Below are 24214 nucleotides of genomic sequence, written 5' to 3' on the forward strand. Positions count from 1 at the left end.
TCAAGTCACCTCTCAACCTTCTTCTCTCTAACGAAAACAGCCTCAAGTCCCTCAGGCTTTCCTCGTAAGACCTTCCCTCCATACCAGGCAACATCCTAGTAAATCTCCTCTGCACCCTTTCCAAAGCTTCCACATCCTTCTTATAATGCGGTGACCAGAACTGTTCGCAATACTCCAAGTGCGGCCGCACCAGAGTTTTGTACAGCTTCACCATAACCTCTTGGTTCCGGAACTCGATCCCTCTATTAGTAAAAGCTAAAACACTGTATGCCTTCTTAACAGCCCTGTCAACCTGGGTGGCAACTTTCAAGGATCTGTGTACATGGACACCGAGATATCTCTGCTCATCTACACTACTAAGAATCTTACCATTAGCTAGTACTTTGCCTTCTAGTTACTCCTACCAAAGTGTATCACCTCACACTTGTCTGCATTAAACTCCATTTGCCACTTCTCAGCCCAGCTCTGCAGCTTATCTATGTCTCTCTGCAACCTACAGCATCCTTCGTCACTATCCACAACTCCACCGACCTTAGTGTCGTCTGCAAATTTACTAACCCATCCTTCTACGCCCTCATCCAGGTCATTTATAAAAATGACAAACAGCAGTGGACCCAACACCGACCCTTGCAGTACACCTCTAGTAACTGGTCTCCAGGATGAACATTTCCCATCAACCACTACCCTCTGTCTTCTTTCAGCAAGCCAATTTCCGATCCAAACTGCTGTATCTTCCACAATCTCATTCCTCCACATTTTGTACAATAGCCTATTGTGGGGAACATTATCAAACGCCTTGCTGAAATCCATATACACCACATCAGCTGGTTTACTCTCATCTACCTGTTTGGTCACCTTCCTCCCTGCCTGATAGGTACATACTTATCCAGGACACACAGGAGCTTTTCCTTGAATAAGCTCTACATTTCTAATGTGTTCATCCCCTGCAGTTTCCTCCCCATTCTATGCTCCCTAAATCTTGCCTAATCTCATCGTAATTGCCTTTCCCCCAGCTATAACTCTTGCCCAGTGGTATACACCTGTTCCTTTCCATCACTAAAGTAAACATAACAGAATTGTGATCGCTATCACCAAAGTGCTCACCGACTTCCAAATCTAACACCTGGACAGGCTCATTACCCAGTACCAAATCTAATGTGGCTTCGCCCCTTGTTGGCCTATCTACATACTGTGTCAGGAAGCCCTCCTGCACACACTGGACAAAAACTGACCCATCCATAGTACTTGAACTGTAGTGTTCCCAGTCAATATTTGGAAAGTTGAAGTCCCCCATGACAACTTCCCTGTCTCTCTCACTCCTATTGAGAATCACCTTTGCTATCCTTTCCTTTGCATATCTGGAACTATTCGGAGGCCTATAGAAAACTCCCAACAGGGTGACCTCTCCTTTCCTGTTTCTAACCTCAGCCCACACTACCTCAGTTGACGAGTCCCCAAACATCCTTTCTGCAACTGTAATACTGTCCTTGACCAACAATGCCAACTGTATCCGTTGTGGCCTCCTCTACATTGGGGAAACCAAGCGGAGGCTTGGGGTCTGCTTTGCAGAACACCTCCGCTCGGTTTGCAATAAACAACTGCACCTCCCAGTCGCAAACCATTTCAACTCACCCTCCCATTCCTCAGATGACATGTCCATCCTGAGCCTCCTGCAGTGCCACAACGATGTGACCCAAAGGTTGCAGGAACAGCAACTCATATTCCGCTTGGGAACCCTGCAGCCCAATGGTATCAATGCGGAATTCACAAGCTTCAAAATCTCCCCTCCCCCCACTGCATCCCAAAACCAGCCCAGCTTGTCCCTGCCTCCCTAACCCGTTCTTCCTTTCAACGATCCCCTCCTCCCACCTCAAGCCACACCTTCATTTCCAACCTACTAACCTCATCCCGCCCCCTTGACCCGTCCGTCCTTCCCGGACTGACCTATCCCCTCCCTACCTCTCCACCTACACTCACCTCTACTGGCCCCATCCCCGCCCCTTTAACTTGTCTGTCTCCTCTCCACCTATCTTCTCCTCTATCCATCTTCAATCCACCTCCCCCTGTCTCCCTATTTATTTCAGAACCTTCTCCCCATCCCCCTTTTCTGATGAAGGGTCTAGTGCTGAAGCATCAAAAAAGCTTTTGTGCTCCTGAGATGCTGCTTGACCTGCTGTGTTCATCCAGCTCCACACTTTGTTATCTCGGATTCTCCAGCATCTGCAGTTCCCATTATCTCTGGTCCATATGAAGCAAGACTTGAACACTGTCCATACTTCAACTGAGAAATGGCAAATAACATTTTTTCTGCACAAGTGCCAGGCAATTACATCTTTAATAAGAATAATCTTGCCACTGCCCCTTGACATTCAATGCTATTACCACAGTCCTGCCGGCTACCAATGACCAGAAATTGAACTGGACCACGTAAATACTGTAGGTATTGGAGCCAGTCAAAGTCTGGGAATTCCACTATTCTGAATTCCTGAGTGCCCAGATCTAGTTCACTGCCGGGCACAAGTAATGAGAATGACTCAGAGTGACAGAGTAACTTATAGCACTAGAGGAGAGCATTCAGCCTCTCATAGGCATACTAGAGTTTTTTGTAGCAATTCGCAATCGAAACGGTCAATTTCTGACATCTCTGTGCAGCCTTCTATCTCCGGGATTGATCCATAACTCAATACCACTCTGCCGTTCCTGTGTCCACTGCTAAACCTTACACCATATTACAACATCTGCCCAGTATACCCCTTTAAAGTGTGAGGAACATTGGTTAAGAGGTAGGGGGAGATGGCGCAGAGAGGGGGTGATGAAGGGTGTGGGAGTAGTAGGTGTAGGGGAATATAGGGGAAAGTTAGATGGGGAGGGAGAGTGATAGAAACATGAGGAAGGGAGTAGCTGAAGGGGAGGGGAGATGGGGAGGGGAGGGTGATGAGGCATGTGTGATGGGGAGGAGGGAAATGGGAAGGGGAGATGGGAAGGAAGGGGATATGAGGGAGGGGCAATGGGGGACGGGTAATGGGGAAGTGAGATGGGGGATGCGTAATGGGGGACGGGTAATGGGGAGGGGTAATCGGGAGGGGTGATGGGGGACGGATAATGGAGAGGGGTAATGGGGACGGGTAATGGGGACGGGTAACGGGGACGGGAGACGTCAGGAGGTAAATTCAGGAGGTATGGGATACAGGGTGATTTGGCTGTCTGGATTCAGAATTGGTTGGCTGACAGGAGGCAGAGAGTGGTTGTAGATGGTAAGCATCCTACTGGAGGTCAGTGCTGAGTGGTGTCCCGCAGGGCTCTGTTCTTGGGCCTCTGCTCTTTGTAGTTGTCATAAATGACTTGGATGAGGAGGTTGAGGGGTGGGTTAGTATGTTTGCTGATGACACAAAGATTGGAGGTGCCATTGATAGTATCGAGGGCTATTGCAGGCTTCAGCGAGACATTGACAGAATGCAGAGCTGGGCTGAGAAATGGCAGATGGAGTTCAACCCGGATAAATGCGAAGTGATGCATTTTGGAAGGTCGAACTTAAAAGCTGAATATTGGATTAAAGGCAGGATTCTCGGCAGTGTGGAGGAACAGCGGGATCTTGGTGTTCAAGTGCATAGCACCCTCAAAGTTGCCACCCAGGTGGATAAGGTGGTTAAGAAAGCATATGGTGTTTTGGCTTTCATTAACAGGGGGATCAAGTTTAAGAGCCGCAAGGTTATGCTGCAGCTCTACAAAACCCTGGTGAGACCACACTTGGAATATTGTGTCCAGTTCTGGTCGCCCTATTATAGGAAAGATGTGGAGGCTTTGGAGAGGGTGCAAAGGAGGTTTACCAGGACGCTGCCTGGACTGGAGGGCTTATCTTACGAGGAGAGGTTGATTGAGCTCGGACTTTTCTCTCTGGAGAGAAGGAGGAAGAGAGGTGACCTGATTGAGGTGTACAAGGTAATGAGAGGCATGGATAGAGTCGATGGCCAGAGACTTTTCCCCAGGGCAGGATTGACTGCCACGAGGGGCCATAGTTTTAAGGTGTTAGGAGGAAGGTATAGAGGAGACGTCAGAGGGAGGTTCTTCACCCAGAGAGTTGTGAGCGCATGGAATACTTTGCCAGTGGTAGTCGTGGAAGCAGAGTCATTAGTGACATTTAAGCGACTGCTGGACATGCACATGGACAGCAGTGAATTGAGGGGAATGTAGGTTAGGTTATTTTATTTTTGGATTAGGATTATTCCACGGCACAACATCGTGGGCCGAAGGGCCTGTACTGTGCTGTACTTTTCTATGTTCTATGGGGGACAGGTAATGGGGAGGGGAGAGGGAGAGGGTGAGATGGGGGAGGGGAGATGGGGGATGGTGAGAGGGTGAGATGGGGGATGGTGAGAGGGTGAGATGGGGGATGGAGAGAGGGTGAGATGGGGGATGGTGAGAGGGTGAGATGGGGGATGGTGAGAGGGTGAGATGGGGGATGGTGAGAGGGTGAGATGGGGGATGGGGAGAGGGTGAGATGGGGGATGGTGAGAGGGTGAGATGGGGGATGGGGAGAGGGTGAGATGGGGGATGGAGAGAGGGTGAGATGGGGGATGGTGAGAGGGTGAGATGGGGGATGGTGAGAGGGTGAGATGGGGGATGGTGAGAGGGTGAGATGGGGGATGGGGAGAGGGTGAGATGGGGGATGGGGAGAGGGTGAGATGGGGGATGGGAGATGGGGAGAGGGTGAGGGGAGATGGGGGATGGGGGAGGGGAGATGGGGATGGGGAGAGGGTGAGATGGGGGATGGGTAATGGCGGGGGGGAAGGGAGAGGGTGAGATGGGGGAGGGGAGATGGGGGATGGGGAGAGGGTGAGATGGGGGATGGGTAATGGCGGGGGGGAAGGGAGAGGGTTTGTTTTTTGGAATCGCCTTCCCTCACCAACATGGCGACTGGCCTGTGCCGCTGACTGGCGATGGGTGGTTTCCGGTTCCGCTCTATCCGTCGGTCTTTCCCTTCCCCCAAACTGTATTTTAGTTCCGCCATGCCGGCCGCTCAGCCCGATGTGTCCGAGCGGGTCGCCGCTTTTCTTGGCCAGTTGTCCCGGGGCGAGCTGCGCCGCTCCGGGGAGGTTGCGGCTGGAACCGCGGGTCTCCTGCGGCAGATAGTGGCCCACAGCAGGTGGAACAACGCAGGTAGCGGAGAAGAGGGAATATTCCCCCACTCCCCGGGTCTGGGTATCCCCCCCACTCCCCGGGTCTGGGTATCCCCCCCCCCACTCCCCGGGTCTGGGTATCCCCCCTCCCCGGGTCTGGGTATCCCCCCCTCCCCGGGTCTGGGTATCCCCCCTCCCCGGGTCTGGGTATCCCCCCCTCCCCGGGTCTGGGTATCCCCCCCCCCCCCCCACTCCCCGGGTCGGGGTATCCCCCCCCCCCCCACTCCCCGGGTCTGGGTAGTTACCCCCCCCCACTCCCCGGGTCTGGGTAGTTACCCCCCCTCCCCGGGTCTGGGTATCTCCCCCCCCCTCCCTCCCCGGGTCTGGGTATCTCCCCCCCCCCCCCCCACTCCCCGGGTCTGGGTATCCCCCCCCCCCCCCCCCACTCCCCGGGTCGGGGTATCCCCCCCCCCCCACTCCCCGGGTCTGGGTAGTTACCCCCCCCCACTCCCCGGGTCTGGGTAGTTACCCCCCCTCCCCGGGTCTGGGTATCTCCCCCCCCTCCCTCCCCGGGTCTGGGTATCTCCCCCCCCCCCCCACTCCCCGGGTCTGGGTATCCCCCCCCCCCCCCACTCCCCGGGTCTGGGTATCCCCCACTCCCCGGGTCTGGGTATCCCCCCCTCCCCGGGTCTGGGTATCCCCCCCTCCCCGGGTCTGGGTATCCCCCCCTCCCCCACTCCCCGGGTCGGGGTATCCCCCCCTCCCCCACTCCCCGGGTCGGGGTATCCCCCCCCCCACTCCCCGGGTCTGGGTATCCCCCCCTCCCCCCCTCCCCGGGTCTGGGTATCCCCCCCCTCCCCCACTCCCCGGGTCGGGGTATCCCCCCCTCCCCCACTCCCCGGGTCGGGGTATCCCCCCCCCCACTCCCCGGGTCTGGGTATCCCCCCCTCCCCCACTCCCCGGGTCTGGGTATCCCCCCCACTCCCCGGGTCTGGGTATCCCCCCCTCCCCGGGTCTGGGTATCCCCCCCTCCCCGGGTCTGGGTATCCCCCCCCCCCACTCCCCGGGTCGGGGTATCCCCCCCCCCCACTCCCCGGGTCTGGGTAGTTACCCCCTCCCCGGGTCTGGGTATCCCCCCCCCTCCCCGGGTCTGGGTATCCCCCCCCCTCCCCGGGTCTGGGTATCCCCCCCTCCCCGGGTCTGGGTATCCCCCCCCCCCCCACTCCCCGGGTCGGGGTATCCCCCCCCCCCACTCCCCGGGTCTGGGTAGTTACCCCCTCCCCGGGTCTGGGTATCCCCCCCTCCCCGGGTCTGGGTATCCCCCCCTCCCCGGGTCTGGGTATCCCCCCCCCTCCCCGGGTCTGGGTATCCCCCCCCTCCCCCACTCCCCGGGTCGGGGTATCCCCCCCCCCCACTCCCCGGGTCGGGGTAGTTACCCCCCCCCCACTCCCCGGGTCGGGGTATCCCCCCCTCCCCGGGTCTGGGTATCCCCCCCTCCCCCCCTCCCCGGGTCTGGGTATCCCCCCCTCCCCCCCTCCCCGGGTCGGGGTATCCCCCCCTCCCCCCCTCCCCGGGTCTGGGTATCCCCCCCCCCCACTCCCCGGGTCGGGGTAGTTACCCCCCCCCACTCCCCGGGTCGGGGTATCCCCCCCTCCCCGGGTCTGGGTATCCCCCACTCCCCGGGTCTGGGTATCCCCCCCTCCCCGGGTCGGGGTATCCCCCCCCCCCACTCCCCGGGTCTGGGTATCCCCCCCCCCCACTCCCCGGGTCTGGGTATCCCCCCCCCCCCACTCCCCGGGTCTGGGTAGTTACCCCCCCCCCACTCCCCGGGTCGGGGTAGTTACCCCCACACCACCACCTCTCCAGGCTCTACACATTTACTCTTGGGCTTGGATATTTAGTCTCCCAGAGCCGCCACCCTGCCCCCTCAGATTCCAGGTATTTACCCCCAGGTCTGAGTACTTATTCCCTCCTTGTCTCTCCTGGGTATTTATACCAACAGCCTGGTTGTTTCTGTCTCTAATATTCTGATTTTACCCCCTTTTAGGGGAGTTACTGAAATTGATCCGAACTGAAGGACGGAGGATGATTGCAGCTCATCCCTCGGAGACCAGTGTGGGGAACATCATTCGGCGAGTAATGAAGATCATTCGAGAGGAATACAGTCGGTGAGAGCAGTGAGGCACACTGACTGACCCAGGGAGTGACGGGTGGGTGACCATACCCGGGCACTGACTGACCCAGGGAGTGACAGGGTGGGTGACCATACCCGGGCACTGACTGACCCAGGGAGTGACGGGTGGGTGACCATACCCGGGCACTGACTGACCCAGGGAGTGACGGGGCGGGTGACCGTACCCGGGCACTGACTGACCCAGGGAGTGACGGGGCGGGTGACCATACCCAGGCACTGACTGACCCAGGGAGTGACGGGTGGTTGACCATACCCGGGCACTGACTGACCCAGGGAGTGACAGGGTGGGTGACCATACCCGGGCACTGACTGACCCAGGGAGTGACGGGTGGTTGACCGTACCCGGGCACTGACTGACCCAGGGAGTGACGGGGCGGGTGACCATACCCGGGCACTGACTGACCCAGGGAGTGACGGGTGGTTGACCGTACCCGGGCACTGACTGACCCAGGGGGTGACGGGGCGGGTGACCGTACCCGGGCACTGACTGACCCAGGGAGTGACAGGGCGGGTGACCATACCCGGGCACTGACTGACCCAGGGAGTGACGAGTGGTTGACCGTACCCAGGCACTGACTGACCCAGGGGGTGACGGGGCGGGTGACCGTACCCGGGCACTGACTGACCCAGGGAGTGACGGGTGGTTGACCGTACCCGGGCACTGACTGACCCAGGGAGTGACGGGTGGTTGACCGTACCCGGGCACTGACTGACCCAGGGAGTGATGGGGCGGGTGACCGTACCCGGGCACTGACTGACCCAGGGAGTGACAGGGCGGGTTACTATACCCGGGCCCCAGGCTGATCCAGGGAGTGACAGGGTGGGTGAGTGTACCCAGGCCCCAGGCTGTAATAGTAGATGCTGCTAATGTGAAATAAAAACAGTAAATGCTGGAAATACTCAACAGGTCAGGAAGATTCTGAGGAAAAGCTAACCATTAATACAGTGAAGCAGTGCCACATGGAAGGTTGGTTAGCAAATTAGAATTGTTTGGGATTGATGGGTCATTGGTAGAATGGATTAGAAGTTGGCAGAAAAGCAGAAACAGAGGGGTAGGTACAGATGATCATTTCTCAGATTGGAGATTAGTTGAAAGTGGTGTTCACCAGAATCACTGTTGGGACTATAAACTTGGGAGCCTCTTGGTCCCCAGAGGAGCTCAAACAGTTCATCCACTTCACCAACACCTTCCACCCCAACCTTCAGTTCACCTGGGCCATCTCCAGCACATCCCTCACCTTCCTGGACCTCTCAGTCTCCATCTCAAGCAACCAGCTTGTAACTGATGTCCATTTCAAGCCCACCGACTCCCACAGCTACCTAGAATACACCTCCTCCCACCCACCCTCCTGCAAAAATTTCATCTCCTATTCCCAATTCCTCCGCCTCCGCCACATCTGCTCCCAAGATGAGGCATTCCACTCCCGCACATCCCAGATGTCCAAGTTCTTCAAGGACCGCAACTTTCCCCCCACAGTGATCGAGAACGCCCTTGACCGCGTCTCCCGCATTTCCCGCAACACATCCCTCACACCCCGCCCCCACCACAACCGCCCAAAGAGGATCCCCCTCGTTCTCACACACCACCCCACCAACCTCCGGATACAATGCATCATCCTCCAACACTTCCGCCATCTACAATCCGACCCCACCACCCAAGACATTTTTCCATCCCCACCCCTGTCTGCTTTCCGGAGAGACCACTCTGTCCGTGACTCCCTTGTTCGCTCCACACTGCCCTCCAACCCCACCACACCCAGCACCTTCCCCTGCAACCGCAGGAAATGCTACACTTGCCCCCACACCTCCTCCCTCACCCCTATCCCAGGCCCCAAGATGACTTTCCATATTAAGCAAAGGTTCACCTGCACATCTGCCAATGTGGTATACTGCATCCGCTGTACCCAGTGTGGCTTTCTCTACATTGTGGAAACCAAGCGGAGGCTTGGGGACCGCTTTGCAGAACACCTCCGCTCGGTTCGCAATAATCAACTGCACCTCCCAGTCGCAAACCATTTCCACTCCCCCTCCCATTCTTTAGATGACATGTCCATCATGGGCCTCCTGCACTGCCACAATGATGCCACCCGAAGGTTGCAGGAACAGCAACTCATATTCCGCTTGGGAACCCTGCAGCCCAATGGTATCAATGTGGACTTCACCAGCTTCAAAATCTCCCCTTCCCCCACCGCATTCCAAAACCAGCCCAGCTCTTCCCCTCCACCCACTGCATCCCAAAACCAGTCCAACCTGTCTCTGCCTCCCTAACCTGTTCTTCCTCTCACCCATCCCTTCATCCCACCCCAAGCCGCACCTCCATCTCCTACCTACTAACCTCATCCCACCTCCTTGACCTGCCCGTCTTCCCTGGACTGACCTATCCCCTCCCTACCTCCCCACCTATACTCTCCTCTCCACCTATCTTCTTTTCTCTCCATCTTTGGTCCGCCTGCCCCTCTCTCCCTATTTATTACAGAACCCTCACCCCATCCCCCTCTCTGATGAAGGGTCTAGGCCCGAAACGTCAGCTTTTGTGCTCCTAGGATGCTGCTGGGCCTGCTGTGTTCATCCAGCCTCACATTTTATATCTTGGATTCTCCAGCATCTGCAGTTCCCATTATCACTGTTGGGACTCCTGTTTTTTCTGATTTTTATATAAATGCTTTGGAGATGTGTGTTGTGGTCTAAATCTCTAAATTTGCTGGCGATGCTAAGTTAGGGAGAATGGTTACTTGTGAGAATGATACTGAGTGACTTCAGAGGGACATTTGTCAAGTTGGCCAGATGGGTAGACTCGTGGCAGATGGATTTCAATGCTGAGAAATTTGAGGTATTGCATTTTGAAAGAAGAAACACAGAGGGAAATACAGGCTCTGTGGTACTTTAAGCAAAGTACAGAAGCAGAGGGACCTTGGGGTTCAGTTGCATGAGTTTCTGAAGGTGGCCCGGCAAGTTGAAACAGTTCACAAATAAAAACGGAAATTACTAGAAAAGCTCAGCAGGTCGGGCAATATCAGAGTTAACATTTCAGGTCCAGAGACCTTTCATCAGACTGATGGTAGCTAGGAAAAAGTTGGTTGTATGTTCAAGATGGGGGAGGGGTTAAGGAGTAAATGATAGGTGGACATAAAGTCCAAAGAAAGTGTATAATGGTCAGCGTAGCAGAATGAGTAGCAAATATTGGGGACTATTAGTGGCTAACAATAAGTTGTGTGTGATAGTAGATTATGTGATAACAAGGCCTGGTGTGTGGGGTTTGGGGTAAGACGATGGGAGAATGTGCTCAGGCCCTAAAGGTGTTGAACTCGATATTGAGTTCCAAATGCTGCAGAGTCCCTCAGCAGAAAACAAGGTGCTGGTCTTCCAGCTTGTGCTGCAGCAAACCTGAGGTAGAGATAACAAGGTGAGAGCTAGATGAACACAGCAAGCCAAGCAGCATCAGAGGAGCAGGAAATCTGACATTTCAGGCCTAGGCCCTTCAGAAATGATTTCTGATGAAGGGTCTAGGCCCGAAACATCACCCTTCCTGCTCCTCCGATGCTGCTTGGTCTGCTGTGTTCGTCCAGCTCTACACCTTGTTATCTCAGATTCTCCAGCATCTGCAGTTCCTAATATCTCTGAGGTAGAGATGTTGGCCAGGAAACACGGTGGTATGTTGAAGGTTTATAGGGTCCTTGGGTTTATACATAGAGTATAAAAGCAAGGAAGTGTTGCTGCACCTCTACAAATAATTGATCACCCCGATCCATTCGCAGGTTGTCCCCAGTTTATGGTTAGTTCCATTCTGTAGTGCAGTCACAAGTTGATTTGTTCATATGTTGTAGCACAATGGAAGACAGCGTTGAGCAGCCGGTTGTAAATACAGGGCAGTGACCTAAAAGAAATTTAAGGACTTAGATATACATCTTACTCAGTGTAAAACCTTCTAACTGATTGTAGATTTAACAGCATCTTACGCTTGTTTAATATAGCCTCGTTAGTTGTGTGACCCTTTGACCTTTTACTGATAAGTTCTGTGTGCTTCTTTCTCACTAACACCTAATGAAGGGACAGCCCTCCAAAAGCTTGTGTTTTCAGATAAACCTGTTGGACTATAACCTGGTGTCGTGTAGCTTCTGATCATGTAAATACAGGAAATATTCATACATTGGGTCTTGAGAAATCACAATCACGTATGGGATCGGATTTGTAACTACATCTGTTTGTAAATCGGGGCCCCCTCTACCATCAGAGGAACAGCTTTTCTTTTCCATCCCATCGTCATGAATGAGAATGAGAGAGCATTTGCGTGAGCAGAACAGGGCCCTCCCTTGCTGCTTCATGCAAACGTTAATCTGCAAGTGATTTTTGTTTTTACAGGCTTCGAGGCTGCAGTGAGGAGACAGACCAGGAATCACTGCACAAGCTGCTGACTTCAGGCAGTCAGAGTGAGGATTTCAGTGTGAGCTTCACTGCCCTCAAAACCAATGTCATCGAAGTCATTAATGAACTTCTTGTGGAGCTTGGTATGTTTTGTGTTGGGGACAGAATTGCAGGCTGGGAGTCATGGAGGCTGTGGGTAGAGACAGGCTTGGAGTTGGGGAGCAGGTTGGGGAATGGGGAGTCTAGGGACAGGGACAGGAATGGGGATTGGGAGTTAGGGAGGCTGTGGGTGAGGATGCAGACTGTGTGTGGAGGTGGGTGAGTTGTGGGTTGGAAATTGGAGGTTTGTGGTGTTGGGCGCAGACTCGGAATGGGGAATAAAACCTTTCTGAGTGCGTGACAAAGGACGAACCATGGGGTGTGGGTGCCATGCAGGGAAAGATCTGTGTAGTTTGGGCTGGAGATGCTGTGGTCAGGGTAAGAGGAGGTGTTTATTTGGGACTGGGGCTGTGTTTTCATGGCTTGCCTGTTGTTTGACAGAGGGTATAATGGATAACATCGCAATGCAGGCCCTGGAACACATCCACTCCAATGAGGTCATCATGACATTGGGGCGCTCCCCAACTGTCGAAGCGTTTCTTAAAGAAGCAGCTCGAAAACGCAGCTTCCACGTTATTGTCGCAGAATGTGCACCTTACTGTCAGGTCAGTGAGAATGTGTTGGGCCTGAGAGAGGAGTCGCTATCCTTAAGGGAAGCTGGGATAATGGGAATGACTGCAGGATCTTATTTTTTATAACCATAGTTCCCAGTGTTGCCTCCCCTTATGAAACGGAAATCATGTTGATAAATCTACTGGGATTCTTACCAGTTGATGTGGTTTCTTTGGATTTTCAGAAGGCTTTTGACAAAAGTCCCACGTAAGAGATTACCATGTAAAATTAAAGCTCATTGGATTGGGGGTAGTTTATTGAGATGGACAGAAAGCAGACCTTTCACAAGGTGACACACAGGAGGCTGCTGAGTAAGATAAGGACCTACGGTTTTAGAGGTAAGGTGCAACATGGAGAGGAGGTTGGCTGTCTGGCAGAAAGCAGGGAGTCAGGATAGAGTCTTTCTCAGTCTGGCAGCTGGTGACAAGTGGTGTTCCACAAGGGTCAGTACTGGGACCACAGCTTTTCACTTTGTACATGAATGATCTCGATGAAGGAAGTGAGGGCAAGCCAATCAACCACAACAGGAAGGATGTTCCCAATAGTACTTCACCTGATGAACATAGAACATAGAACTTAGAAAAGTAGAGCACAGTACAGGCCCTTCGGCCCACGATGTTGTGCCGTGGATTAATCCTAATCCAAAAATAAAATAACCTAACCTACATTCCCCTCAATTCACTGCTGTCCATGTGCATGTCCAGCAGTCGCTTAAATGTCACTACTGACTCAGCTTCCACAACTTCCACTGGTAAACTGTTCCATGCGCTCACAACTCTCTGGGTGAAGAACCTCCCTCTGACGTCTCCTCTATACCTTCCTCCTAACACTTTAAAACTATGACCCCTCGTGGCAGTCAATCCTGCCCTGGGGAAAAGTCTCTGGCTATCGACACTGTCCATGCCTCTCATTACCTTGTACACCTCGATCAGGTCACCTCTCTTCCTCCTTCTCTCCAGAGAGAAAAGTCCGAGTTCAGTCAACCTCTCCTCGTAAGACAAGCCCTCCAGTCCAGGCAGCATCCTGGTAAACCTCCTTTGCACCCTCTCCAAAGCCTCCACATCTTTCCTATAATAGGCCGACCAGAACTGGACACAGTATTCCAAGTGTGGTCTCACCAGGGTTTTGTAGAGCTGCAGCATAACCTCACGGCTCTTAAACTCGATCCCCCTGTTAATGAAAGCCAAAACACCATATGCTTTCTTAACAACCTTATCCACCTGGGTGGCAACTTTGAGGGAGCTATGCACTTGAACACCAAGATCCTGCAGTTCCTCCACACTGCCGAGAATCCTGCCTTTAATCCTATATTCAGCATTTAAGTTTGACCTTCCAAAATGCATCACTTCGCATTTATCCGGGTTGAACTCCAACTGCCATTTCTCAGCCCAGCTCTGCATTCTGTCAATGTCTCGCTGAAGCCTGCAATAGCCCTCGATACTATCAATGGCACCTCCAACCTTTGTGTCATCAGCAAACATACTAACCCACCCCTCAACCTCCTCATCCAAGTCATTTATGAGAACTACAAGGAGCAGAGGCCCAAGAACAGAGCCCTGCGGGACACCACACAGCACTGACCTCCAGGCAGAATACTTACCATCTACAACCACTCTCTGCCTCCTGTCAGCCAACCAATTCTGAATCCAGACAGCCAAATCACCCTGTATCCCATACCTCTTGACTTTATGAATGAGCCTGCCGTGGGGAACCTTATCAAACGCCTTGCTGAAGTCCACATACACCACATCCACTGCTCGACCCTCGTCAACCTGTTTTGTGATTTCCTCAAAGAACTCAATTAGATTTGTAAGGCATGACCTACCCCTCTCAAAGCCATGCTGACTCCCTTTAATCACGCTATGCTTTTCCAAATAGTCATAAATCCTATCCCTCAGAATTCTTTCCAAAACCTTGCTGACCACAGACGTAAGACTGACTGGTCTATAATTTCCAGGGATTTCCCTATTCCCTTTCTTGAAACGAGGAACAATGAAGGAGCAATGCTCTGAGAGTTTGTGATTTTAAATAAACCTGTTGGATAATAACATGGTGTTGTGTGATTTCTGACTTTGTTCCCAACGGTGAGGGAGTCCAGAACCAGACGACATAGGTTTTAAGGATGCAGGGTAAGCTACTTAGCACTGAAATAAGGAGAAATTTCTTCATCCAGTGAGTGGTGAGCCTGTGGAATTCCCTGCCATAGAGTGTTTGGGACCAAAACACTGAATTTATCAAGAAGGAGTCTAATGTTCTTAGGGTTAAAGGGATCGAGATTATGAGGGAGAAAATAGAAACAGGGCACTGAATTGGATGATCAACCGTGATCATATTGAATGGTGTAGCAGGCTGAGACGGCTGAATGGCCAACTCCTCCTGTTTTCTGTCTTCATGTCGCCTGCTCCATCCCTCTGCACCTCCTCTCCTCTCTTGCCTTGTTTCACTTGACCCCCTCCTATGCTGTGCTCTCTTTCTGTTTTCAGGGTCACGAGATGTCACTCGCTCTGTCTGCGGCTGGGATTGAAACAACTGTTATCACTGATGCGGCTATCTTTGCTGTGATGTCCCGCGTTAACAAGGTGACTTCCCTATCCTGCCCAGACTGCGCTGGGGCAGAGGTTGGGTGTGGGGCTCTTGCTCTTGTGACACAGATGCTTGGACCTGCTGCCATTTCTCTCTGATCCTGTGTGTGTGAGTGAATTTAGGGGATGGTTAGTGGCAGGGACATGTGTGTCTGAGGCGGGGTTTGGGGGTGTGGGTTTTGGAGTGGTCTGTGCTTGCATGAAGTGTGCAGGATATGTGTATAAGGTGGTTTGGCGGTAGTCTGTAACAAAAACAAAAATTGCTGGAAGCTCATCAGGGTTGGCAGCATCCTTGAAGTAAAATCAGAATTAACATTCCAGTCTGGTGACCGTTCCTCAGAACGGATGGTAGCTGGGAAAACGTCAGTTTATATGAAGATAGAGAAGGGGTTGGGGTGGGGAATAAATGATATGATAAAGGTTAGAGCCTGAAGAGAGAGAAGAACAGTTGATTAAACAAAGGAGTGGATAACGATCAGGCTGGGAGGGTGAATAGTTGTTAGTAGGGACTGTTAGTGACTAACAACAGGGGGTGTGTAATGGCAGGCTGTGTGATCACAAGGCCTGGTGTGTGGGGTGGGGGGTGCTGGGACATGGGAGAGTTTAGGCCCTAAAATGATTTGAACTCAATATTGAGTCTGGAGGGCTGCAGGGTCCCCAAGTGGAAAATGAGGTGTTGTTCCTCCAGCTTGCACTGAGCTTTGCGGGAACACTGCAGCAAGCCTGAGACAGATGTTGGCCAGGAACAGGGTGGTGTGTTAAAGTGGTAGGCAGCAGGTAGTTCAGGGTCTTTTTTGCGAACAGAATGTAGATGTTCTGCGAAACAGTCAGCTAGTCTGTACTTCGTTTCCCCAGCGTAGAGACCACATTGTGAGCAGCGAATGCAGTAGACGAGATTCTGGGAAGTGCAGGTGATGTTGCTTCACCTGGAAGGTACGTCTGGGCCCTTGGATACTGGGGAGGGGGAGGGATCAAGTGGGCAGGTGTTGCACCACCAGTTGCAGGATACGGTACTGTGGGATTGAGGGGGGGGGGGGGGGTCTTTTAGTTTTTACTTGGCAGTAGCCTGTGTTTGTGTGAGGCGCAGTGTGTGTGCACGTCAGGGGGAAGGATGTTTGGAGTGGACTTCACTGCTGTTCTCACCCTTGCTGTTTTGGCAGGTGATCATTGGCACAAAGACCATTCTCGCTAATGGTGGACTGCGAGCTGTGAATGGGGCTCATACACTCGCCCTTGCAGCTAGGCACCACTCCACACCTGTTATCGTCTGTGCTGCCATGTTTAAGCTGTGCCCACAGGTACATACTCTGCTTCGATCCTAAACAACTTGGGGAAAAGTTGTTAAAAGAACTTGTGACTGCGCCTGATGAAGGGGCAGTGCTTCAAAAGCTTGTGATTTCAATTAAACCTGTTGGACAATAACCTGGTGTCGTGTGACTTCTGACCTTGTCCACCCTTGTCCAACACTAGTACCTCATAAGAACATAACAATATGAAGCCATCCAGCTCTGATTTTCTATAAGATCTAGACTAACCTGCTCCCAAGTCGCGACTTGGCTTTGACGACAGCTCCTCTTTGTCTTTAGCTCCTCTGCTTCAATCATGTATCTTCCTGTTCTGTAACTGTTTTCAGTGATCTAGTCTCCACAGCTCCGTGGGTGGAGAATTCAAGACTTTTGAGGCAGCACGGTGGCTCAGTGGTTAGCACTGCAGCCTCACAGCACCAGGGACCTGGGTTCAATTCCTGCCTCAGGCAACTGTCTGTGTGGAGTTTGCATTTTCTCCCCATGTCTGTGTGGGTTTCCTCCGGTTCCCTCCCACAGTCCAAAGATGTGCAGGCTTGGTGCATCGGCCATGATAAACTGCTCATAGTGTTCAGGGGTGTGTGTGTTATAGGGGAATGGGTCTGGGTGGGATGCTGCAAGGGGTGTTGTGGACTTGTTGGGCCAAAGGGCCTGTTTCCACACTGTAGGGAATCTAATCTAATCTTTACTGCTGTAAGAGAAGAAATTCCTTCACATTTCTGTCTTAAATTCCCCTTACTCTTTAACTGGTTTATTTTGCTGCCTAATGTGTTTTTGTTAATCTGTTTCTTTGTTTTGCAGTTTCCTAATGAGGAGAACACATTTCACAAGTTTGTTTCACCGCAGGAGGTTCTTCCTTTCACAGAAGGTAGGTGATCCTGGTTACAGTCTTAGCATCAGGCTCTTCTCGGTGTAGGAACTAGCTGGTTATGTGCAAGGGATCTAGCAATCCATTCACACCATTCTGCACTGGTGCCTGGGGTGTGATTGACATCAGTTCCTCTTTGCTGCACTCTGGTGACTTGAAATGAAGATCTGTTACAGCAGACTTTGAAATATATTTAATAAAAACCGAAAAAACTGCGGATGCTCTTCACCAGAAACGAAAACAGAAGTTGCTGGAAAAGGTCAGCAGGGCTGGCAGCATCTCTGAAGAAGCATCAGTGAGATGGTGGGGTAGGTGGGATAGAATAGATCTTTTTCAGTCTTTTGAGGCTTTGGCAAAGCCATAATAATACAGATCTGGCGTCTTTTGTGTTCTACAGTGTCTTCAAACTGAGTTAATGAAATAGTTGAAAGCATTATAGTTTTAGACTCACATAGACTTTACATCCACAGACTTCTCATTGGACGTGATCCTATTTGGGCACTCTTGTCCTTTGAGTAAATATGAATTCTCTGATGCCAGCTGTCGTTACTGGTGTCCGTAACTGGAGTCACTGTCTAAGGGGGTCCCTGACCTAAGAGAGGAGACAGGGTCTTGTTTACAAAACTAGGGAAGATTGGATCATCTACAGACATGATTTGCACACTGCACAGAGAACAGTTTCTCAATCCATTCTGCATTCATTTATTATGTATGGGTATTACGGATTTGAGTCAGCAATTATTGCCCATTTCTAATTGTCTCTGGAGAAGGTGGTGGTGAGCTGCCTTCTTGAACTGCTGTACTCCATTTGTTGTAGGTACACTGCAATGCCATGAGTAGGAGGGAATTCCAGGATTTTTACTCAGTAGCACTGAAGGACTAGTGACTTAATTCCAAGTCAGAATGGTGTGTGTTTTGGCTTGAAGGGAAACTTATAAGTGGTGGTGTTCACATATATTTGCTGCCTTTGCTGATCTGGGTGATGGAAATGAAGGGCTTAGAAAGTGTTCCAGAACTTCTATCCCCCCAGCCAAGATCTTGCAGTACAGTTACAACACTGGCATCTACCCAACAATGTGGAAAATTGCCCAAATATGTTCTGTACACAAAACAGGACAAATCCAACCTGACCAATTACTGCCCCATCAGCCTGTCTCGATCATCAGTAAAGTGGAAAGTGTCAGTAACAGCGCTATCAAGCAATAACCTGCTCAGTGATGCCCATTTAGGTTCTGCCGGAGCCACTCAGCTCCCGACATGGACAAAAAGAGGTGCGGTGAGCGTCGTAGCCCTTGACATCAAGGCTGCATTCGACTGAGTGTGGCATCAAGAAGCCCTAGCAAAACTGGAATCAATGGGTATCAGGGGGTAAATTCTCCACTAGTTGGAGTCATACTTGGCACACAGGACCCTGGTTCTGGTGGTGCGAAGTCGGTCATCTCAGCTCCAGGACATCTCTACAGATTTCGACAGGGTAGTGTCTTCAGCCGCTTCATCAATATCCTTCCCTCCATCATAAGGTCCAAAGTGGGGATGTTCGCCAGTAATGGCACAATTCCAACACCATTCATGACTCCTCAGGTACTGAAGCAGTCTGTTAAAATACGATAAGATCTGGGTAAGTGACTAATAACGTGTGCACCACACAACCTATGACCACTACCATCCAGGAGGATAAGAACAGCAGATACATGGAAGCATCACCTCCTGCAAGTTCCCTTCCAAGCCATTCATCATCCTGACTCAAGTATTTTGCAGTTTCTTGACTGTTGCTGGATTATAATCCTCGTGTTCTCTCTGACAGCGTTGTGGGTCTGCTTATAGCACGTGGACTGCAGCAGTTCAAGAAGGCACCACCACTTTCAATGGATGGGATGAGCAATAACTGTCAATCCAGATAATGACAGCTAATTCATAGTCAATTAAATAAAAAGTCATTCCTAGCAGATTTTAAATGATCAGACAGATCAGTCACTCAGTACAGGATTCCCAATCTGTGATCTGCTCTTGTATTTAAATGGCTGTTCAGTTTCTGGTCAATGGTAACCCCCAGGATGTTGATAGTGGAGGATTCGGTGTTAGTTAACACCATTGAATTTCAAGGGATGCTGGTTAGATTTTTCTCATGTTGAAGATAATCATTATTTGGCACTTGTTATGCAAGGATTCCTTGCAACCTCTCAGTAGAACACTAAACATTGATCTTTCCACTTCAGTGTCAGAGCAGTTACAAATGAAATTGGATGTTGAACCTTGGCTGTGATTCCCTTTCTTACCCTCCCACCTCTTAGTCTTTCTCTTGCCCTTATGCCTTGAGTTTGTCTGTCACTTTTCTTCCACCCAAAACACTACTTTGGTGACAATTGTTGTTTGTTTCTTGCAGGTGAGATTCTGAGCAAAGTGAGTGTTCACTGCCCTGTGTTCGATTATGTTCCACCAGAACTTATCACTCTGTTCATTTCCAACGTTGGAGGAAATGCTCCTTCCTACATCTACCGACTGATGAGTGAACTGTACAATCCTGATGACCATCACCTCTGACTTAATAAAACCAAGAGAATTTCATTGTTTCTATTTAATCAGAGACTAGGCCTGCCACAATCACAGACCATACCACAGCTAGGTCCATGCACATTACTCCCACTGAAACAGGAACCGAGCTTCTACCTTCATCCATCAGCACAGTTAATGGACAGGCACAAAACCAGGCCAAAGTAAGACAGAAATAGAGAAAGAGTTTATGTCTCAGGTTATTGACATTTCATTGGAACTTAGAAATGAAATTGGTTTAAACGTGGCAGAACAGGAGGGATTTCTGATAGGGCAAAGTTCAAAGGACAGTCGCACAAGAAATAGAAGTCCGGGACAGCTGTAATGGCAGATTCAACAAGGAAAAAAAAAAAAAACCGAGGAGAAACCAAAGTGCATGAAGAAATGAGTGACAGTGGTTACAAGCAGAAATTGTTGGACTCAGTGTTGAGACCAGATGGGCTGAGGTCCTGGTCCTTGAGCTTCATTGAAGCGATAAAGACAAAGTGAGAATGCCTCGCAAAATGCGTTACTGCATAATGTGGGATAAATCAGCTGAACACCAGTTTAATCTTTTATATTAACAAACTATTTATTCAATAAATAAGTAGGAGTGGTGGAACGTGCATAAGACAAGGGCTTGCTGTGAGAGCAGCTGACAGTTCCCAGGCACAAAGGGGAGTCCTGCTCCCAGGTACCATTGAAAGTGAAAGTGGCCACAGTTCGTGCTATTCCAGATGGTAAAGCCTGATGTCAAAAACTTCAATAGACTCCGTTGCTATTCCCGACTCAGTCTATCAGGCAGAAGATGCGCAGGGCCAGTTGTGTTTAGATGGCGCTATATCCAATTCATATCAGGTACCACCAGGAAACCGAGTGCAGGCGATGAGTAAGTGATGGCGGAGTACTGGTCATTGCAAAGACCCTCAGGTAAAATTCCACCCGCCAAGAGATCCTGACTGTTGCCACAACCAATTAAGTGCTTCCACTGTTGAACCTGGTCTTGTTTAACTGCTGCAGCTTCTGTAAGTTTGGTCTGCGATGGACCTATGGATCAGAACAGATGGAAATAGATTCAATCTCTAGATGGTTATAATTAAAAGAATTGAGTGCTTTATTTATAGAATATAGTCTGGTATAAGTAACAAACCAGTATGCATTGTCAATAATACTTAAAACAAATCCACTGACTCCACAGTTATCCCACATTCTGCTTCCCATAAAAACTTCATTTCATTCTCCCAGTTTCCCTGTCATACGTTCCAATGATGCTACCCTTCACAATAAAATCTGAAAATTATTGATGCTGTAAATCAGGAACAAAAACAGAAGTTTTGAGGAAGGGTCACCAGGTGTGAAACATTAACTTTGATTTTTTTCTTCACAAATGTTGCTAGACCGACTGAGCTTTTCCAGCAATGTCTGCTTTTGTTCCTACCTTTCACAGTTGTACATTTGACATGATTTTTTTTTCTGTGAGCCTTCCCCCTTTCATGCCTCACTAAGATGGACAGTTTCCAACCCAATTCCTTATCCCTTCTCCTCCTCCTCCTCCCCCCTCCCCCACAGAATTACGATAGGAACACAATTTATCAACTTCAGACTGTTGATTTTCCCTTATACCTACCATCCCCCTCTGTGGTGGTGTTTGGTTTTCTTGGTTTCTCTAATGGCACAGCTTATCTATTTTCTGCTAATTACACCTACTGTGGACTTTAAATTGAGGGGTGAAAGATATAGGACAGATGTCAGAGATAGTTTCTTTACTCAGAGTAGTAAGGGAATGGAACGCTTTTCCTGCAATGGTAGTAGATTCACCAACTTTAGGTACATTTAAGTCATCATTGGATAAGCATATGGACGTACATGGAATAGTGTTGGTTAGATGGGCTTGAGATCGGTATGACAGGTCAGCACAACATCGAGGGCCGAAGGGCCTGTGCTGTGCTGTAATGTTCTATATACACACCTTGCAGGTTGAACATAAGCAGACAGAACAGAATACACAGTAAACTTAACAGGTTTTGGAGTAGATTTGTAACTCGGGTTGTGGGTGTTGAGGTTGGTTGGCTCGCCGAGCTGGTTCATTGCTCTGCTGACATTTCATTACCGTGCTGGGTAACATCCTCAGTGCAGCCTCTGATGAAGCGTCAGTGTGTTTTCCCGCCTGGTTTTTAAACTCTGGGGTCCGTTGCGATGGCTTGCCTCACTTCTGGGATTCCTCCACAGTGGAATGTACATGGGGTCGAGTTCAATGTGTTTATTAATGGCATGCTTCGTGGAGTGCCATGCTTCCAGGAATTCTCGTGCTGTCTCTGCCCAGCCTGTCCCAGGATCTTGGTGTTGTCCCAGTTGAAGTGGTGGTTCTCCTTGTCCATGTGGATTGAGATGAGTGAGTACTGGTCCTGTCTTTTTGTAGCCAGTTGGTGCTCATGTACTCTTGTTAGTTTCCTTCCTGTTTGACCGATGTAGCGTTTCCCGCAGTTTCTGCAGGGGATCTTGCAGATGACACTGGTCCCCTTCATGGCAGGGAGTGCGTCTTTACTTCGGGTGAGCAGTTGGTATAGGGTTGATGTGGGCTTGTGTGCCACTCTGATGCCCAGCGGTTGTAGAAGTCTTGTGGTGAGTTCTGACGTGTTTCTGATACAGGGGAGTGTGATAAGTGTGTCGGGCATGTAGAATCTTTCTGAAGCTGTTCATATACGCATCTTCTGATCTAATTCTTTGGATATCCATTATCCTTGAGAACCTGGAAGAAGTATTCTTATTCTTGTAGTTCCATGCTGCTGCAGTGTGGTGTTGCCCTTTTAAACAGTGTTTGCACGCAGCTTCGTTTGTGCGTGCTGGGATGGTTACTATTGAAGTTCAGTACCTGTTCTGTGAGTGGCTTTTTGGTGTACTTTCATTTGCAGTTCCCCATTTGTCCTGCGCTCTACCATGACATCCAGGAATGGGAGCTGTTTGTTCTTCTCCTCCTCTCTGGTGAACTTTATTCCGGTGAGGGTGCTGTTTATAAGTTTTTGTGTCTCTTCTAATATGGTCCGTTTAATGGTGACCAAGGTGTCATCTGTGTAGCGTATCCATAGTTTAAGTTGGATTTGCGGAAGGGCAGTCTTTTCCAGTCTTTGCATCACTGCTTCTGCTGAGTCCAGAGATAGGTGATCTCATGGGTATCCCGTTGATGTGCTTGTATGTTTGGCTGTTGAAGGTGAAGTGGGTGGTCAGGCATAGGTCCAATACTGGACATCAACGGGACACCCATGGGATCACCTATCTCCAGGCTCATAGCAGTGAGGAGAAGAACAAACAACTCCCATTCCTGGACATCATGGTAGAGCGCAAGACAAATGGTAAACTGCAAACAACAGTACATTGGGAAGTCACACACACAGACCAGGTATTGAACTTCAATAGTAACCATCCCAGCGCACGTAAAGCGAACACTGTTTAAAAGGGCAACAACACACTGCAGCAACACGGAACTACGCCAAGAGGAGGAGGAATACCTCTTCCAGGTTTTCAAGGATAATGGATATCCAAAAAATCCAAAGGAAAACCGGAAGTGAGGCAATCCATCGCAATGGACTACAGAGTTTAAAAACCAGGCGGGAAAACACACTGACGCTTCATCAGAGCCTGCACTGAGAATATTACCAAGCATAGTAACAAATTGTCTGCAAAACAAGAAACCAGCTCGGCAAGCCAAGTAACCTCAACAACCTCAAAACTTATAACACCACAAGGAGAAGCTAGGTCATCTGCTGATGTGAATCATACAGGGAAAAGGTTTGCCATTTATTCTTTAGTCTTTCAAAGGGGATGTGGGTGTCACTGCCTGGGCTAGAATGTATTGTTCTGGAAAAAATGATGGCGAGCTTCCTTCTTGAACCACTGCAGGCCCTGGGATAGAGGAGCATTACTACAGCTACCTGCCAGGACAACATTTACAACTCATACACCATACCCTTTGGGACGGTGTGCATGCGCATCCTTGCACTGGTGCAGTTCATGCAGTGAAGATGCTGTTAGGCAGAGTTTGAGTTCTAGCACTTTGACCCATGACAGTGAAGGCTTGGCAAAGTAATTCTCAGTCAGGATGGTGTGTGGCTTGGAAGAGGATGACACCACAAACACTGCATCCTGATGGTGGGCAGTGGGAATGGCTGGAGGTGGTAGTGGGGAATGAAAGTTTAAAGCTCATGGATGTTACAGCTCCACTATGTTTTGCTTGTGTGTGTAGAGTACTGAAAGTAGAACTCCCCAAATGTCCTACCTCTTTTTCCACCACCAGGTGATCCAGATCCACCAGAGGTAGTATGGAGGGTCTTCCATGAGCACACTGAAAGGGCAGGTCACAGCCAGCAAGTGAGTCCATGAGGCTTTTACATTCTTCCACATTGAGTACGTCACCAAATTTCACAGCACCTGCCAACATCGTATGACAGACCACAGTTAGACAGGATGTGGAGAATCAGATCTATTGACAGGGATTACTCACAGTAAGAGGTAACCTAGAACAAGAGAACAGTACAGGTCCTTTGGCCCAT

General features: G+C 50.4%; 2 protein-coding genes across 2 annotated transcripts in view; one reads left to right on the top strand and one right to left on the bottom strand.

Moving 5' to 3' along the window:
• The first annotated feature begins 4977 nt into the window (after nucleotides 1–4977).
• On the top strand, nucleotides 4978–19703 carry eif2b2 (eukaryotic translation initiation factor 2B, subunit 2 beta). Its single transcript, XM_059648872.1, has 8 exons — nucleotides 4978–5157; nucleotides 7165–7285; nucleotides 11671–11816; nucleotides 12214–12377; nucleotides 14868–14963; nucleotides 16127–16264; nucleotides 17072–17138; nucleotides 19522–19703. The coding sequence occupies exons 1-8, from the start codon at nucleotides 5007–5009 to the stop codon at nucleotides 19677–19679; spliced, it is 1041 nt and encodes a 346-aa protein (XP_059504855.1). The 5' UTR covers nucleotides 4978–5006; the 3' UTR covers nucleotides 19680–19703.
• Nucleotides 19704–20233: 530 nt separating this feature from the next.
• The window catches only part of mlh3 (mutL homolog 3 (E. coli)), a 33357-nt gene continuing 29376 nt past the window's right edge, over nucleotides 20234–24214 (bottom strand). Inside the window, exons 11-12 of the mRNA XM_059649410.1 lie at nucleotides 23941–24092; nucleotides 20234–20714 (exon numbers count right to left, since the gene is read on the bottom strand). Of these exons, the coding sequence (XP_059505393.1) occupies nucleotides 20643–20714; nucleotides 23941–24092 (224 nt within the window). The 3' untranslated portion in view covers nucleotides 20234–20642. The remainder of the gene's footprint in view (nucleotides 20715–23940; nucleotides 24093–24214) is intronic.

This window comes from Stegostoma tigrinum, chromosome 10 (genome assembly GCF_030684315.1).
Source record: "Stegostoma tigrinum isolate sSteTig4 chromosome 10, sSteTig4.hap1, whole genome shotgun sequence".
Taxonomy (NCBI): domain Eukaryota; kingdom Metazoa; phylum Chordata; class Chondrichthyes; order Orectolobiformes; family Stegostomatidae; genus Stegostoma; species Stegostoma tigrinum.

Coding starts and splice junctions, on each gene's coding strand:
- eif2b2 (XM_059648872.1), top strand. CDS start 5,007: ATGCCGGCCGCTCAGCCCGATGTGTCCGAGCGGGTCGCCGCTTTTCTT. Junction 5,158..7,164: donor CAGCAGGTGGAACAACGCAG/GTAGCGGAGAAG, acceptor ACCCCCTTTTAG/GGGAGTTACTGAAATTGATC. Junction 7,286..11,670: donor ATTCGAGAGGAATACAGTCG/GTGAGAGCAGTG, acceptor TTGTTTTTACAG/GCTTCGAGGCTGCAGTGAGG.